This window comes from Zootoca vivipara, chromosome 14 (assembly GCF_965207765.1).
Source record: "Zootoca vivipara chromosome 14, rZooViv2.hap1.1, whole genome shotgun sequence".
NCBI classification, from domain to species: Eukaryota; Metazoa; Chordata; class Lepidosauria; order Squamata; family Lacertidae; genus Zootoca; species Zootoca vivipara.
The window spans coordinates 18,735,430-18,754,505 of record NC_142597.1 but is presented as its reverse complement, the minus strand read 5'-3'; the positions used below and the strand labels follow the sequence as shown (position 1 = coordinate 18,754,505).

General features: G+C 43.5%; 1 protein-coding gene across 1 annotated transcript; it reads right to left on the bottom strand.

Annotated features, from left to right (window-relative positions):
• Positions 1–1,059: 1,059 nt before the first annotated feature.
• LOC118097205 (nicotinamide N-methyltransferase) lies at positions 1,060–8,599 on the bottom strand. The gene is made up of 3 exons (XM_035139932.3): positions 8,335–8,599; positions 4,514–4,721; positions 1,060–2,739 (listed from the first exon to the last, which is right to left on the bottom strand). Exons 1-3 carry the CDS (start codon positions 8,489–8,491, stop codon positions 2,310–2,312), a joined length of 795 nt encoding a protein of 264 aa, XP_034995823.1. The 5' UTR covers positions 8,492–8,599; the 3' UTR covers positions 1,060–2,309.
• Between the last annotated feature and the right edge of the window lie 10,477 nt (positions 8,600–19,076).

The window sequence follows — 19,076 nt, the reverse complement described above, 5'->3', positions numbered from 1 at the left end:
AGGGTGTCCCACTAGGGGCCTGCCGGACCTAGGCTGTCGTGCCAAGAACAGGACTCCCACCTGGGCCTCAGACAAGCTCTGCATGAGCTTGGCTGATAGTAACTGCACCCCCCCCCCAGATTCCAAGCTTTTCTGGATAGGTTATAACTCTAAATCCCTGCATAGGATGTGGCTTGAAAGTACAGTCATCTTTCCATAAATCTTTAATGACAACTTGGTTTGAAAGAGTGGCAAATTAAGTGCACAAATCATTGCTCCAGCAACGGTGTGGCGCCAACAGAAAGACTGCGTAGTCCGCTGGTCCTAAAGGGGTTCTGCCTTTGTCTGTAGGCACTGGCTCTGTCACAGGTTTGATTTTTTTTTTCTGCCCGCTGTCCCTGGAGGTGGGGCAGGAGGTGGTAAGAAGATGCACTTCTGCTGGAGTGGTCATGTACCCTCCTTTATTCCCCTCTTTGAAGGGGGAATTATCCTCTATTTTAGGGTTGCCATACATACAGAATTTCCCAGGCATAGGCAGAATACGACAGTCAGAAACAGCGTACGGGCAAAAATCGCCGAAATGTCCAGGAAAATCTGGACGTATGGCAACCCATGTCGGAAGTGTAGATTTTGGCAAATTTTATTAAAAATAGCTCAAAAACATTTTTTAAAATAGAAAGCTCAACTAAAAAGCAAACTAAAAAAAGATATTTCAGTAATGTTTATTTGAATACAGTCTCTGTCCTTTTTATTTGTTAAAACCTTATACCTAAAGAGTTAAATAATTTCTTATTACAAAGATTTATGTTAACTTTTACATTCCAGCTGATGATGAATCTTCGAAACAGGGCCTTGTCCTGATGTTGATATTTACTGGAAGTTATCCTGAATAAAACTTTGTGAAGATTTTTTGAAATTATCCTTTCTGGCCCGAGTTCTTGTATTTTTTCGTTTACTTCTGGACTTTACCAAGAACTCCAATTTCTACTGAATATGTTACAGAGCATCTCTGGTACCAGAACAATTGTGTGGTCATCAAAGGAGCTGGGATCCTCACCCACCAACATCATTTTATTATTATACACACACACACACACACACACACACACACACACACACACACTATATTCAGCAGAGAATTGTGTCCCTTTGTTGCTCACTGCCACCCTTTGCAAACAGAATTTTATTCCCATGAAGGAGAAAAGCATGTTTTCTTTGAAGAATAGCTATGATGATAAACACGATAATGAAGTCTATGCAGAGGACTGGATAAACTACTTGGAGGTGTTAAAAATACACTGTAAAGTAGAGCTACCAAAGTTCAGTCGAGTGACGGTCTTTCCTTATTGGATAAATTGGGGGTGCAAAAACAGCATTCTGATAGTGTAGGATTCAGGCTGTTGGACAATCTTAAGAGAAGGATTGCCACATTTTAAGAAAGACAAGATTTTAGTTCCTTCAATAGTAGCATGGATAATAAGCACTATGCTTATCACAGTGATGGGAGGATGGAAATACTATATATTCTCCTGCTTCAGAACCATTAAATGAACAGAAGTCTTGACCTGCATGGAATATGGTTTCTCTAAGTCTGACACCATCTTTGTGAGGATCAAGAGCAGGCCTTTAGATTCTACAGGAATCAAATTTTAACAGTGTACAGTTCTTTTGAAGAGCATGGTCCAGGGGGCTTCTGCCAGTGGCTCTCCTACTCAGATGTGGGCCCTCAGCAGATACATGATCATGTGACACCAGCCCTTGAAGTTGTTAATTTATTATTATTATTATTACTATAATAGGACGTTATAAGATAAAGCAGGCATCCCCAAACTTCGGCCCTCCAGATGTTTTGGACTACAATCCCCATCATCCCTGACCACTGGTCCTCTTAGCTAGGGATCATGGGAGTTGTAGGCAAAACATCTGGAGGGCCGCAGTTTGGGGATGCCTAAGATAAAGTAATGATATGTTGTTACAGCTGGAAACAAAATTTCTTTATATTTTCCCTTGTATAAAAATGATTAAAAACTTTAGCTTCGCTTCAAAATGCGAGTTTTCGGCCTTTTTTTAGTATATTTCAAACAGATCTCAATTTACCAAGCTAAACATCAACCAATCATAAAAATAATTGCAGATTTGGATTCCTCATGTGCAATAACATATTTTTAGAACCCCTCATTGAGCAAATTAAAAAAAAATCGTCCTTAAATGGCACGCCCTAATAGGATATCCCTATTTTCACTGGAAACACTGACCTGCATGTGTGGGCCCGGTCTGGACATTGTAAGATTATTGCTTTCCTTTGGGCTCCTGTCATTTCCCACAAGCACCTACACCTTGATACGTTTCTGGGCAACTAGGAAATAGATGTCCTTGGCATCACAATGTGTTGGTGGATAGCTATTTTTGGTCCCTTCAGACCATAAGATATCAAAGCCTGCCTCTGTCACTGCGCTGTCTACAGTTTCCTGCTCAAGGTAAAGGCAGAAGAATGGGTGCTGGCCAACCATGTAGACGTTTCCTCTGAGAGCTACCAGGAGCACGAGGTGCCCTCCGGGCTTTACAAGGGAGCCGATGTTCCTCAAGGCAGCACGGTAGGCAGTCAGGTCTTTGCACGCAACATCCAGGCAAAATGCAGAAGTCAGGCAGCTGACTTGGGCCACCACCAGCGGAGCCAGAGGGTTGACTTGGGTCACGTCACATTTCAGCACTCGCCGGACGGTGCTTCGTACCTTCTCTTCCTTTTCTACCCATTTCTCTCTGGGGAAGAGCAAAGGTGGGAAAGAGCAGGAAACACTGAGCATGCAAACCTCCTTTGCTGGCAAGCCAGCAACCTCATCCCCCGGCAGGAGCATGCATAATAAAGCAACTTGTTTATTGAAATATTCAGCTACCGCTTCCCCAGTTGCTCAAAAGTGGATTACGGAGCTGGAAGGGGTGTGAAAAGTGCTTTGCTTCTGGTGGTGGACGGCACGTGCCTTAATTTTGTTGCACTGGCCAAATTGGCTTGGCAGGCTTTTTGCAGCAGTATGAAACCTGCCAGCCTTGTTTAGAGGTGAAATGGGGATGGGTGTGTACAGGCCAGCTGCCAAATTCTGGTCCCATCCTAGGTCATGGCCATATTTCTGTTATAACCAATCATAGCTGCCAAGTTTTCCCTTTTCTCATGAGGAAGCCTATTCAGCATAAGGGGATTTCCCTTTAAAAAGGGGAGAACTTGGCAGCTATGTAACCAATATGCATTCTAAAAACAGCAGCAGAAGGTTCTTGCAGCACCTTTAACACAATCCTTATCAGGCCTACTCTGAAGTAAATCCTATTGAATTTAGCAGCTCTTACTGCGAGGCAGGGCCGGTGCGTCCATTAAGGCGAACTAGGCAGTTGCCTAGAGTGCCAAAATGGAGGGGGCGCTGGTGTGTCTCCCCGCTCGCAAATGCTCTCTCTGCCACCGCCACCACTACCTTCGCTCCTGTTGCTGCTTGCTGCTGCAGAGGCACCCCCCTGCAATGCCCTGCAGGGGGGCGCAGGGCCGCGACACACGACGGAGCCAGAAATGGGGGGGGCCACGCTCAAACCAATCAATCGAAGCAGGCGGGGAGGCGGGGGGACCTGAGCGCGAGCGCGCCCAGTTGTTAGGCAGACGGGTTTTTAAAAAAGAAAAGGATAAAAGAGCATGAATCCTTCGGGGCGAGGTGGCGGAGGACACACTCCACACTCCAGGCCATAGCTGCCAAGTTATCCCTTTTTAAAAGGGAAATTCCCTTATGCTGAATAGGCTTCCTCGTGAGAAAAGGGAAAACTTGGCAGCTATGCTCCAGGCTCCTCCCCTCACGTGCCTCCTTGGCCAATCGCCGAGCGGGAAGGTGGGGGGGGGCGCCAGAAGTTGATCTCGCCTAGGGTGCAAAAAACCCTAGCACCGGCCCTGCTGCGAGGTTATTGTTGCAGCCTAAGAGACTTAAAGAGAGTAAGTCCAATTCATGGAGATGCATGGAGATTATGTGTTTGTTAGGACAAGCTATTTAAAGCAATTGACAAATACCTCCCTTTCTGTAGTATTCCCAAGTGTAGGTCCCTGAATGGTCACTCTGATCAGAAACAAGAATGTTGTGCTGTGCCCCTCTGCAAATGTTGTTACTTAGTATAAACTTGTGGAGAAACTATAGCTGAAATGTCCAGATCTATCGAGGATGCTGCAAAAGAGAGTTCCCTGCATTGGCAAGAGGTTGCACTAGATGATGGGTAGGCAAACTAAGGCCCGGGGCCCAGATCCAGCCTGGGAATCAGCATGTTTTTACATGAGTAGAATGAGTCCTTTTATTTAAAATGCATCTCTGGGTTATTTGTGGGGCATAGGAATTTGGTCATTTTTTCCTCCCAAAATATAGTCCGTCCCCCACTCCCCCCAACGTCTGAGGGACCGTGGACCGGCCCCCTGCTGAAAAAGTTTGCTGACCCCTGCACTAGATTGAAGTACTTTCAAACTGTAGGATTCCATGAGTTTATTAATAATGAACGGAAGTTAAAAGCCCAGTACCTGTCTCCCTCCAGCTCACACACATATTTCAGAGCCTGGCTCCAATCGAAAGCTTCTGGGTCCTTCTTCAACCACCTCTTAATCTCATTCCTGTTCTGGTCAGTGTAATCTGTGGCAATGATCTCTCGGAAGGACCCGCAGGAAGAGAGAAATTGGTAGATAGTGGGCCCGCTTCCAATATCAATCAGAGTGTCTCCTTTAATGCCATCTGCATTTGAAAATGATAGTGAGGTTGCTACTACTTGCGCACGCACGTACAACACACACACACACACACAATTCCTCATATTGGCCACATTTTGTCTGCCCTCATTCAGATGATGATGGCATCTTTTGCACAGGGGGACAAATTGAAGTGGCAGTAGACTTATTTGCTCATGGGGTCTGAATCATAAGACGCATGCTCTTCCATGATGCAAAGTTCCTGGATAATAATAATAATAATAAAGCTTGGTATGCCTATCTATCCAACTGCATGCACTAAAATATCCTCCTCCTTCTCATTAACAATACTAATTAATTTATATAGCACCACCACTGTGCAGAGGGCATTATAGAATGCAACAGGGAGCTTACAGGCTCAAAGGAGACAATGTATACCATTCCATATTTTTCTCCTTTCCTATCAAAGCAGCTGAGTGACTCAGAGGCCATTGGTCTTCAAAGATACACAGGGTTCAACGGGTACTCCTCCCACCCAACAGTTATGCTGTGGCCAGGAAGACAATTACAGTTTTTTCCAGTGCTACGGAATATCCTACTGCAAGCCGGAATGACTGCTCTGATTTGATCAGCCAGGTGGCGCTGTGGGTTAAACCACAGACTCTAGGGCTTGCTGATCAGAAGGTTGGCGGTTCGAATCCCTGCAACGGGGTGAGCTCCCGTTGCTCGGTCCCAGCTCCTGCCCACCTAGCAGTTCGAAAGCACATCAAAGTGCAAGTAGATAAATAGGGACCGCTCCAGCGGGAAGGTAAACGGCGTTTCCGTGCGCTGCTCTGGTTCGCCAGAAGCAGCTTTGTCATGCTGGCCACATGACCCGGAAGCTGTCTGCAGACAAACGCCGGCTCCCTCGGCCTATAGAGCAAGATGAGTGTCGCAACCCCACAGTCGGACACGACTGGACCTTTACCTTTTACCTGCCGTACACTTATTCATGAAATGTCACACCTTTTCGGGTCAGTGGTCAATACAGTTTTCCCTGGAAGGAGAAACCTTTGCCTTCCAGATGTTACTGGATTGCAACTCCCATCGCCCCTGCCTATTGGGCATGCTGGCTGCGAGGAGTGCACAACCATGGAGGCTACAGGTTGCCCAGCAATGGCCAACAGTGATCAGACACAAAAGGACAATTGGGATTTTTTTAGGGCAGCTTCTCATGCAGAAGGCTGAGCAAGGTGCATCCATCTCACACGTTTTCCTAGCAATTTCCCCAAATAGAATGCATCTTTGCCAACACATGGATTTTTATGCATGCTTTGATTAAGCTGGGGGTTTTTTTTATAAAAAAAAGCTAATGCTTTTCTTCCTCATCTCTCTCTCTCTCTCTCTTGAAATCATTATACTATACCGTAATTTGAACAGTATCACAGTCCATTTCACTGCAGTGGGAATGCTGTGGTCAGATGACCAGCTCAGTCTGCTGCCTAGAAGCTCTCTTTTCTTAGGGTTCTGCATCTTTAAGGAAAATCTGAACGGGACAGAGGATGTCCAGATGGCGGATCGTTTCTCTGGCACTCCTTCATGTGAGGGCTGTCCTTTGCAAAGCTGGACACACAGCCACTCTATGAACTGAACTATTCCAGCTGGCTGTGGAAAATTTGATCAAGGGAGTGATTGTTTGGATCAAAACAAAATTCCTGACCCGGCTAGATAGGGGCTTGGGGACCTGGCAAAGGGGAATTGAGTCCTCTTGGCCTCTTGCCCAGTGAAATGACTAATGGGGCTGAGAAGTGGCCCACTGACCCATTGTCCTTGGGACCAAATCTCTTTCCCTACAACAAATGCTCCAGGGATAAAGGGCAGCTGAGCCCACTGCTGCCTCCCACCATGATTCTTGTGGGAAAGGGATGACCCCTGCAAATTTTGCAAAAGGTGGACACACTTGTAAAAAAAAGGAATATTAATTGGAAGCATTCTCTCCATCATGAACGACAAATTGACAACGTTCAGCCAGCCCACCAGTGCTATAAAGCACACTATGGGGTACTCACATGGGCGTAACCCAGCATAGGGCAGGAGGGGGCAGCTGCCCCTGTCTAGAGAAGCAAAAAAAGGGGGGAAGCTCCTGCGCAGCAAAAAAACCAGCCGGCAGCGGAGAGCGGAGTTGCAGTGTTCATCCTCAGTGTGGACCATTCCCTGGGACAGGGAAGGATTGCTGGGTCACCTCTGTTGTTTTTGGCATCATAAAGGTTCCCTCTGAGTCCCTTTCTAGCCAGCAGCTAAATCACTCTAATCCTAGTTACATTGTTTTGCTTTTGTTATTGTTGCTTGATTATTTTACTCTCATAGCTGCTAGTTTATGCTCGCCTTGCATAAAGAGTAAATAATGCTCTATAATAATCAGTAGTAGTAATAGTAGTAGTAGTATAATAGTAATAGTAATAGTAATAGTAATAGTAATAGTAGTAGTATAATAATAATAATAATAATAATAATGATGATAATAATAAATATTTAATATAGAAAATAAATAAATAAAATTCTATCAATGATAAATTATATTCTTCAAATCTCAAGTAAATTGTCGAGATTACTAAATGACCTTTGGCCTAATTACTTAACCTAATCTTAGAGCTGTACCACAGTGAAGGTAGCCTGCTTTGCATGCAGAAGGTCCCTGGCATCTCTAGGTAGGATTGGGAATCTTTTTTATGAAACTTGTAGGTTCAATCCCCATATGGGAGAGCCGCATATTATTGCATTACAGGGGGTTGGACTAGATGACCACTAGGACCCTCGATTTCTGAGGTACTTTTCTGGGCAGAATAGTAGTGCTATTAACGCCAAGGTTGCAGGTTCTATCCCCATATAAGAAAGCTGCATATTATTGTGTTACAGGGGGTTGGACTAGATGACCCCCAGGGTCCCATCAAAACTTTGAGGTACTATTCCTGGGTTGACAGGATAATAGTGCTGATAACCCCTATGATGCAGGTTCAATCCCCATTTGGGCAAGCTGCATATTATTGGTTGGCCGGATAGTAGTGCTGATAAAGCCAAATTTTTGCAGGCCCAATCCCCATATGGGATGGGTGCATGTTCTTGCATTGCAGGGGGTGGGACTAGATGACCACCAGGAGCAGATGTAGCTTGGGGGTCGCTTAACACCACAATCTTCAACATTTTCTGAGGGAAAGAGGGGCACCCTACCATACTCTCCTCCAGTGAGAGTACTCCTTAATTTTCCTACATCTTTAAAAGATGTGGTTATTGAATTCAGTTTTGTTCCCAGTGAAGAGTTTGTGTAGCACAGTAGTCTGCTTTAACCAGTGTACATGGTAGCAGGACTGTATATGCATTACTATACCACACAACTGCCGGTTTGTTTAGTCCAGGTACGTAAAAAGACCGCACCAAACAAACCTCAACATTTTCTTCAAACCCAAGAAAAATGATATTAGTATAAGACATGTAATTAGAATAGAAATCTTAAAAAATTCAAGCAAATAATTGTAATAACTACCGTAATAAAACACTGCTATAATTATATATAATAAAAATTTTGTTTCATTCGCCTTTTCCGTGCTGAAATGTCACAACCTGGAAGACCATGGCTTGCCCCCCCCCTAGATTTGTTGCTGGGTACGCCCATGGGTACTCACCCATTGTGAAAGTTTTGTGGAATTTTTGCAGATGAAAAGTTAGGGCACCATTTTCTTGGGAGCCATCTTCCTTGCCGAAGGAGTAGTATGTTTTTAAATAATCTTTTGGAGCAAAATGCTTCCCGTAAACATCTTTCCCAGTGAAGTCCCCCTCCATCCTCCCTCCAAGTCTACAATGCACACAAATGACCTTTCTTCCTTTCCATTCTCATTGATCCATCCTCCCACCCCACCCCAACATTTATCCCTGCCTATTCCTGGAATGAAATCTCTGTCCAGCTGTGGACTTCATCTGGGGAACATTTGGAATTATTAACTAGTGCTACTACTGCAGGGAGAAGCCTCTTGCAGGATGGGTAGGTTTGGTCTGTCAAATGTTATCTCAATAGATAATGCTGAATAAAGCTAGGAAATTTGTAAAAGTTGTTTACTTCTAAACTTCTAAACATCATTGGTTGAATGCATCAGTTCATCCATATAGATAGTATCAAATAGGAAATACCGCAGGGAGAAGCCTCTTGCAGGATGGGTAGGTTTGGTTTGTAAAATATTATCTCAATAGCTGATGCTTAAGGGACCAGGTGCCTCTTAAATATCCACATAATGTACGGTAGTTGCCAACTTTTCAGCTGGCTCTGCTCCCTTCTATTTAACAGCAGCCCAACCCAAAGATGTTAATGAAAAAGGAACTTCCGCTAGTGATATTCCCGCTGCTGGATAAGCTTAGCTAATTCGTTTCTGTTTAGGGGAACTGGCCTTAAAAGTACAGAAGCAGCACAAGGGGTTGGGGAGGTGCCTCCTCTCTCAGAATATGACAGCTACGTTCTTCTTGCCTCCTCTTTTTAAAGACTAGGATATAGGGGTGGGGAAGTGTTTTGTATAATAGAAAAGTCTTGGGCCTCTGCATTTTCCAAGTTTGTTCAAACAGGTACACAACAAAGAACTGGGGACGGACAGAGAGAAGCAGGGAGACAAAGTCCATTTCTACCTGGGACCTAACATTTTATCTCTGTCGAACATGGAGGCTGACATTCAGTGTGCTGGTATACACACCTGCTGTTTCATCAGTTGTGAAGGTGGACTCAGGGTACCTCCTGCAAGGGCCAAATTAAATGTGATGTTGAAACACCAGTCTTTGTATTTAATATGCAAGTCTTTACAAAAAAACGCAAATGGCATCAGCTGGGTGACGTGATATTTATTGGGATTGTGGCAGGCATTGGGGGGGGGATTAACCCATTCCTCCTGTACTATGACCCTCAGGAAAATCCCATCCATTTTGCACAAGAGGGATTGGCACCAATGGGGTATATTCCTCAAAAGAAATGCAAGCTCCAGTAAAAAAAGGGGCGGTGCCTCAAACAAACAAACAAACAAAAACTCCTTGTATTAGTGCTGTCAAATTCCCAGTTCTGAATGTTTTCTTCCACTCTGTGCAGGCTTCTAAAGGTTATGCAATGTGACTCGTCTAAGCATCTATGCACACACAAGGAAAATGCACGGGTGTGCTGTAGTGCTTCGTGTGCAAATTATAACCACATACCACTGGGCAGTTCTGTGTTTTCCCCTTTAAAAGCCCTGGCATGGTTCATGGAAGCTTTGTGAAATCTCTGCCCAGGAGCCACTAGTAAGGGCTCATAGTCAAAAAATGAAGGGAAGATCTCGCACAATTGGACATTTAACTTTAGCCTTTGGACCAGGCCTTGAACTTCTGTTTTGAAATTCCTCTGTGATTTGAACTGTGGATTCAGGCATGCTGATGTGCCAGACAATTTGAAACTGAACAAAGCCGGCATTCAACAGCACACCAAAGCTCTTGGAAACTGGAGCGGGAAACGAAGACATCGAAAGGGCATATTTAGGGTTCCCAGATCTCCAGCTGGAGACTGGAGAGGCACCCTTCCTAACAACAGCTACATATGAAGACACTTCTAAGTGGTGTCAATTATCTCTAGGGTTAGTATTTTTATTTCCGTTTATTTCCTGTATTTTAATACCAGGAAAATCTCCGCATGGTTTACAAAAATATAACATTTAAAAAATATTCCAAACAATAAAACTTGGGAAAAACCTAGGATGTTGTGAATTTCAAAGCATGAATATTGGTGCAGCAAAGAATAGGGTGTTGCCTGAATGCCTTGGGCTAATGTACCAAAGGGCACGCGGGTGGCGCTGTGGGTTAAACCACTGAGCCTAGGGTTTGCCAATCAGAAGGTTGGCGGTTCGAATCCCCGCGACGGGGTGAGCTCCCGTTGCTCGGTCCCAGCTCCTGCCAAGCTAGCAGTTCAAAAGCACATCAAAGTGCAAGTAGATAAATAGGTACCGCTACAGCGGGGAGGTAAACGGCATTTCCGTGTGCTGCTCTGGTTCGCCAGAAGCGGCTTTGTCATGCTCACCCTGTCGTGGGGCCTCGAACCGCCGACCTTCCGATTGGCAAGTCCAAGCAGTGGTTTAAACTGGGGTGTGTGTGTGTGTGTGTCACATTCTGCCCTTGGGCCTGAGGTTCTGCAGAGATAAACCCTGAGCTAACCAAAAATCCTTTGTGATCCATGTTGAACTGAGCCTCTGTCCCACCATCCCTGCTGCCTGTAAATAAAACCATCAAACGTCAAAAAAGCAAAATAAAAATAAAAATCAGTAAAGCTGGCAAGAAATGTGTTTGTTAACCTCCCCTCTCTGGTTCAGATTATAGAAAGCAAAACGTAGCCAATTGTTGAGTCACTATTTCCAGAACCAGATTGTTTTTCAACTGTAACAGAGTTTTCATCTGCTTAGCAGGTTCTTGTATCCCCAGATGGAACCAGGCATAACATTTAGCAGATATATTGATCAGATTAATTAATTTACAATCCCAGCCTTCCTTTTTAATCATCTACCTTTTTAATCACCTGCTCTCCCATCCTGGAAGGGGGAAACCCATTTTGATTAATTATTGCAAAGGGCTGTTGCCAGGATACGGACTTTGCCCTACCCTTGTGGTTCCACTAAACTGATGTGACTGCACTCAAAGAGCCATTCCAACTTTGTTAGCATACTCGTGCCAACTGCAGCAACGACTGCATGCACAGAGTGGACCGGTGTGCCCCTCTCAAAGCAAACAATGGCCAGTGTTGGATCTCTGCACTCTCCCTCTGCTACCTACCAACTGCAGCACAGCAGTAGCCACATGTAATCCCTCCAGTGTTGAGCCCAATTCAGCCATGTCTACACCGAAAGGAGATGATTTAAAGTATTGTTGTGCACACCGCAATCTCCAAGCGACGAAAGAGTCAAGGACTTCCAGGGGTGTCCAAGGGTTTTATTTCCTTGGAATGAAGGGCAGTGCAGACTGTGGTGTCTTTAGGGTGTATGGTTTTAGTTACACATATATACAACCTGAGCCTGGGATGGAGGGGCTCACAGCACTAACACTCTAGCACAGAGGTTTTCAACCTTTTTGAGTCCACAGCTCTCTTAACTGACTACATTCTTTCTGCAACTCCCCTGTGGGGCTCAGGAGCCCAGTTATGTCACCCCTTGCCTGCAGAGCTGGCAGCCTCTCACCTTTGCGGGATTTGACATCTTTCCGCAGGGCCTGCAAAACAGAGCTGTTCCGCCAGGCCTTTGCTCTGGGCCCATTCTGACCCCCTTCTTTCCATGAAACCCTGTATGTAAGTCGCCCGCTTGGCCCTTTCTATCAGCCCATATGGGACCAGCACGGGTGACCGGGCCTGGCGAATATTTAATATTCCTACCTTCATGGCTGTGGTTTGTGGGTTGGCCACCTGCTTTTATTTTGATTTTACTGTGATTTTGAGCTATGTTTTAATCAATTGTTTGATTTTTGTGTTTTTAATGTATTATATATTTGGTGTATTATATATATAATGTATTATATATTTGGGACTCTTGATAGTCCCATGGACTGCAAGAAGATCAAACCTATCCATTCTGCTCACTGGAAGGACAGATCCTGAAGCTGAGGCTCCAATATTTTGGCCACCTCATGAGAAGAGAAGACTCCCTGGAAAAGACCCTGATGCTGGGGAAGATTGAGGGCACCAGGAGAAGGGGACGACAGAGGACGAGATGGTTGGACAGTGTTCTCGAAGCTACGAACATGAGTTTGACCAAGCTGCGGGAGGCTGTGCAAGACACGAGTGTCTGGCATGTTCTGGTCCATGGGGTCACGAAGAGTCGGACACGACTAAACAACAACAGCAGCAGCAGCAACAACAACAACAACAACAACAACAACAACAACAATATTTGGTGTTAGCCGCCCTGACCCCGAGGACGGGGTATAAATAAAAATTATTATTATTATTATTATTATTATTATTATTATTATTATTATTAAAACACCCTCCCTTGTGTAGTGTTTCCCCAATCTCCCCTCCCCTCCCCTCTCCTTGGGAGTCCTCCAGGCAGCTGCTGCTGCCGTCCCTGGTCTATGAGCTGCCCCCACCCCACCCTATCCCACTGCAAAGAGAGGTGCCTTCACTTGCAGAACTTATAGCCAGGGCTGCTGCAATAAACAGTTGGGAGACAGAGAAAGAAAAAGGCATCAGAGCAGGGAGAGGATAAAAGAGGGACAGAGGCCAGTGTCGCCCACGGTACCCCTGACCATCATTCAAGGCACCCCAGGGTGCCACGGCACACTGGTTGAAAGCCACTGATCTAGCAGATCTTGCCTCCCCCATTAGATTCCCAGGGAGATCCCCAAGCCACAGCTCTAGGTCCAGCACAATGCAAGACAAACCTCTGTCCTTCCAGCTTCCAGCCTGAGGCAAAACTCTTTTTCATTCACACATATTTCCCCCTTCATCTATTGTTCTCCCTCCTAGAATGATGTGATATCCAGCCAGAAAAGATGGGGGAAGGTCCATTCCTTTGTCTCCATGGCAACAGGGTACTCTTTGGACATGTGAATGGAAGTACTTAACTGGCCAGCTAAAGCCATTGTCTTACAAAGAAGCTGGTCTGACCACACCTATAACAGTATTTTGGTTTCTGCGGCTAGACATCTCCAGCTATGTGCACAAAATGGCAACTCTTGTGTGTGCTGTAATACTGAGCAGCAGGTGAAGAATACAATCAACGCGACCGAATCAGGTGTAGGCGATTAACTTTATAGGCATGTGGCAGTGCATGGCTTGGGAAGAAATGATACTTCACATGCAGAGGTGCACTTGAAATCTTGGTTTCCATCATCAGCCTTAAAACTTACATCTGGGCTACAATAAAAATGTGTTGCCAAACAAACTGAGAAGCCACAACATTCCTTCTAGGAAGTTGAGCAAGGATTGCCCAAGAGAGTGTCACAGGGTTATTATAGGCAAACTGGGACATTTCTCGGAAACATAAGTTTCTGAGAAATTCAAAGTTGTGAGATGAAAAAACTTACAGCTGCAAAGGAAACAGTGGGCGTTTGAGAGATCCTGAATGAGTTCTAATATGCAAAATTTGCAAGGCATCAGAGGCAATAGCTCAGTTGGTAGAGCACAAGAGTCTTAAATCTCAGGGTCGTGAGTTCAAGCCCCACGTTGCTGCACTGCAGGGAATTGGACTAGATCAGTGGTTCCCAACAGGTGGTCCGCGGACCCCCAGGGGTCCGCGAGCTATGCCAGAGGGGTCCGCAAGATGCTATTAGAATAAAAAATATATTAAATATATCTCGTATGATAACAGATTTTTTGTTTTGGCCGCTTCCTGCATGAGCAGAGTCTAGCGCAAAACTAGAATTAGTTAGAGGCAGTAGTTCTGCTGTATGCCGTTAGGTGGCGCTTTACAAACACTACTGTTTTGCAAAGAGGCAGCGCTCACATTCTACTAACGCTCATCTCCCCAAGATGCTTTGCGCGCGTCGGCTTCATTTGTGCGCTACTGCGCAGGTACCCTGTCTTCTCCATTCCCCTCCCTCCTCCCTGGCGCGCGCTGCCTCTTTGCAAAACAGTAGTGTTTGTAAACAAAGCGTTGTTTTTCGCGGAAGCTACAGTTCGCGTAGTTAAAAATGGACCGTTAGTTAAAAAGTGGTTCATCTCATTAAGAACTGAAAATTAAAACTAACTGTATACTGATGGAGTACTCTGTTGTAACTGTAAAAAACGTATAAACGCTGTTTTATTTGATTTATTTTGTTGTGTTGTGTTTTATGATGGGCGTAAAGCCGAATAAACATCCTTCTTCTTCTATAAATATAAAATATAAAAGACTCTTAATTTGGCTCTCACTTTTTAATTTTAGGATTAGGAATTAATGGGGGTCCTTGTCACAATAGCGGCTCGATGAGGGGTCCTCGAGAAAATTTTGTTGGGAACCCCTGGACTAGATTATGAACCCCGTGGTCCCTCCCAACTCTACAAAACTATAAATTTGCATCTGGTTCTATTACTGAATGACTGTTGTTATTGCTGATGCTTGTAATATTTTAAAATGTAGAAGATCCCATACAACATTCTGATGAAATACAACATATTGTTGCACGCCACCACAATCTCCAAGCAGTGCGAGATTCCAGGGGTCTGGAGGGTCCGTTTCCTCAGAATGAGGGACAGTGAAGATTGTGGTGCCTTTAGGATATGTGGTTTATTTACACACATATACAGCCCAAGTCTACGATGGAGGGGTTCACAGCATTAATACCCCAAGAATGTCTTGTTTCTCTCATGGTCAGAGCCTTGAATTCCAGCAAAAATCGGGCATGTCTCTGACTCTCTGGTTTCTGCCTCCTTCTAGCTTCCAAATGCTAGTCTCTAGATCAAGCATCCCAAACTTGGCCCTCCAGATGTTTTGGGACTACAACTCCCATCATCCCAAGCTAACAGGACCAGTGGTGAAGGATGATGGGAATTGTGGTCCCAAAACAGCTGGAGGGCCGAGTTTGGGGGTGCCTGCTCTAGATCTACTCTCAGCTCTGGCCTTTGTCTTTCTAACTACTGGTGAGTTGAGGGACATTTGGTCCCTAGCACAGAGTCACTCCCTTTGTTACCTTAACAACCCATACTTACAGTAGGCTATTACCTCACCAGGAATTTAAATCCTTGCTTAGATGCTAGCACTTGCTGGATCCAGGAATTAGGAGGGTCTCAGCCTCCAGCCTGCTTTCCCACTGCTTTCCCTCAGGAAAACTTGCTGTTTACTGCTGAATTGGCACATTCATCAACTTGGGAAGATATTAAAAGAAATTTGCAAATATTGAACAGAATGAATCTTTCACTATTAGGCAGAGTGTCAACTATAAAAATGAATGCATTACCTAGAATGTTAGTTTTGTTTCAAAAAATTCCGGTGATTGGAAAGACAGATTGTTTCAACGTATGGTAAAAAGATATTTCTAAATATACTGAAAAACCGAAAATAAAATATAAAATATTGATAGATGCAAAAGAGAGAGGAGGTTTCTCCCTGCTGGATATGAGATTATACTATGAAGCATATTGTCTTTGTTGGCCGAAGGAATGGATGACATTGGAGAATTCACATATTCCAGAATTAGAAGATCATAGTAATATTTTTGGTTGGCACGCTCATTTATGGTATAAAACGGTGAAAGTACATAAAGGATTTAAAAATCATATAATTCGGGGGGAAATGTATAGAGTATGGTATAAATACAAAAATCTATTAGAGGTAAAAACACCACTTTGGTTCTCACCGTTGGAATCTATAGCAGTAAAGAAAAATAATATGATAGAAGGGTGGACAAATTATTGAAATTTATTAAAACAAGAAGGAGGAGAGTATCAATTAAAATAATTTAAGGAATTATCAGGAAAATTAACAACATGGATACAATATCATCATTTGAATGAAGTATTTAAGAAAGATAGTATACAAGGGTTTGGGGAACAAATATCACAACGAGAGAGAGACCTGTTGGAATGTAATGTAAAAGTGTTGTCTAAAATGTATTAGATATTATTGGAATGGGAGACAAAGGATGAGCAAGTAAAATCCTCAATGATACATTGGGCAATAGATATTGGTCATAATATAGACATGGAAGCGGGGGAACGATTGTGGAATACGATATAAAATTTACAGCATGCTATGGTTTAAGAGAAAATTACTGTATATGAAAATGATATATCGATTGTGTCTAACACTGAGTAAATTGGCAAAAATGTATAAATCCAAATCAAATAAGCGTTGGAAATGTAAAGAGAAAGAAGGTTCTTTTTATCATATGTGGTGGTCTTATAGTAAGGTTAAAGCTTACTGGGAAATGATATGCCGTATTTTTTCGCTCCATAAGACGCATGTTTCCCTCCTAAAAGTAAGGGGAAATGTCTGTGCCTCTTATGGAGTGAATGCGTACAGACGGCCGCGGGAACCCTTTGCTGCCACAGCAGTCACAAGCAGAGGATCCATGACTCTCCTTCCCTCCCTGTAAGCGGCTCCTCTCCCGCTTTGCTGCTTTAAAGCGAGCCACGGAGGAGGGAAGGAAGGGGAGCCCATCCATCCCTCCTCCCCGGCTTGCTTTGAAGCAGCAAAGAGGGAGAGGAGCCGCTTACACGAGAGGAGGCTACTGGGGTTCCTGTGTCTGGTCTGTCCAGGGGCATGCTGCTTCCCCGCTCGTCGCCTAGCAACTGGTCTCGCTAACTAACAGCTAATCAGTTGTAACTCTCAGGCCACTCCACTGGCACAGCCATAAAACAAACAAGAGGTACTAAAAGCAGAGTTGAATAGACTATATCAGGTTCACTTCGTGTGATAAGCAGCCACTGGCAGCAATAGAATCGGAGCACTAGCGTAGCTTTTACAGTAGAAAAGAAGTAGGGGCACTAGGACCAAGACAAGCACTGTTCGCTATTCTTATGTAGCCACGTGTACAAGAATGTTACTCACCCAAAAGTGGGAAGAAGCAGAAGTCCCAGAAAAAGAAGAATGGATACAGAAACTTATGGAATATGCAGAGATGGCAAAACTCGAAAAATAAGAAATCAGGATAACAAACTTTTTATAAAAATTATGAAAATTGCTATATAATTAGACTCGGGAAGGGAGGAACGGGGAAGTCGAAGTTACGACAGAGTTTTTAATATAAGATTGGTTTTTTGCTTTTTGTTTTGATTTTTGTAATTTTCTTTTTTTCTTTTTTCTTATGCTCTTTTTTTTCTTATGCTTTTTTATAGGATATTATGATGTAATATGATGATGTGAATGGAATCTTAAGTTGAAAATGCTAATAAATATAATTTAAAAAAACAAACAAACTTTTTATAAAAGAATGGAAATGGTTTATTGAATATTTAGAAGTAAACTGTAAACAGATACAGTGGTACCTTGGGTTAAGAACTTAATTCGTTCTGGAGGTCCGTTCTTAACCTGAAACTGTTCTTAACCTGAGGTACCACTTTAGCTAATGGGACCTCCTGCCGCCACCGAGCTGCTGCAGCGCGATTTCTGTTCTCATCCTGAAGCAAAGTTCTTAACCCAAGGTACTATTTCTGGGTTAGCGGAGTCTGTAACCTGAAGCATCTGTAACCTGAAGCGTCTGTAACCTGAGGTACCACTGTAAGAACATTGGCAGAACATTATTGTAATAACCTGCAGTTTTATAAGAGTATACAGTGGACGCTTGGGTTGCGAATGTGATCCGTGCAGGAGGCACGTTTCCAACCCGCAGCACTGCGTCTGCAGACGTGCGGGTCGCGATTCGGTGGTTCTGCGCATGTGCAAGTGCTGAAACCCGGAAGTAACCTGTTTGGGTACTTCCGGGTTCGGCACGGTGCGCAACCCGAAAAGACGCAACCTGAAGCGTCTGTAACCCGAGGTATGACTGTATATTTAAAGTAGAAGACTAAATGAGCAAATTAAGTTATATTATTACTACTACTACTGTATAATAATTTATTATTTATATCCCCGCCCATCTGGCTGGGCTTCCCCAGCCACTCTGGGCAGCATCCAACAGAATAATAATAATAATAATAATAATAATAATAATAATGTGATAAAACATCAAACATTAAAAACTTCCCAATACAGGGCTGCCTTCAGATGTCTTCTAAAAGTCAGATAGTCGTTTAATTCCTTGACATTTGATGGGAGGGCGTTCTACAGGGTGAGCGCCACTACCAAGAAGGCCCTCTGCCTGCATAATTTGGATATGCAGAAAACATTAAAAATAAATTTAAGGAACCGCAGAAAGAGGGGGAAAGAAGTCAAGTTTTTAAATGCTAAAGTGATTATAAAATTTCTGTATTGAAATGTATAAAATTTAAAATCATTTAAAAAAATTTTTTTTAATGAATTGGCACATCCAATGGGCAGATTGACATTTGTTCCAATTTGCTGGTAAACAGCTAGGAAACCGGCAAGGCAAGCAGAAAGCCCCTTGGACACATGACTAGAAATACAGGTGAAACTTGGAAAATTAGAATATCACCAAAAAGTGCATTTATTTCAGTAATGCAACTTAAAAGGTGAAACCAATATATGAGATAGATGCATGACATGCAAAGCAAGATATGTCAAGCCTTTATTTGTTGTAATTGTAATTATTTGTCATTAGGCGGGTCAATTATAAATGGAATGTAATTAAAGAAATGTAATAGCAATGCTTATTTTTGTATTATTGTAACTATTTGTTTTATTACTGTGGAATTTCCAAAAGAAAGCATTTGTAAAAATTATAAGAAAAATAATAATAAGTTGCATTATTGAAATAAATGCACTTTTCGATAATATTCTAATTTTTCGAGTTTCACCTACATGGATAAGTCCTGAATTTCTGCACATTTGTAAAGCCAAGGTGA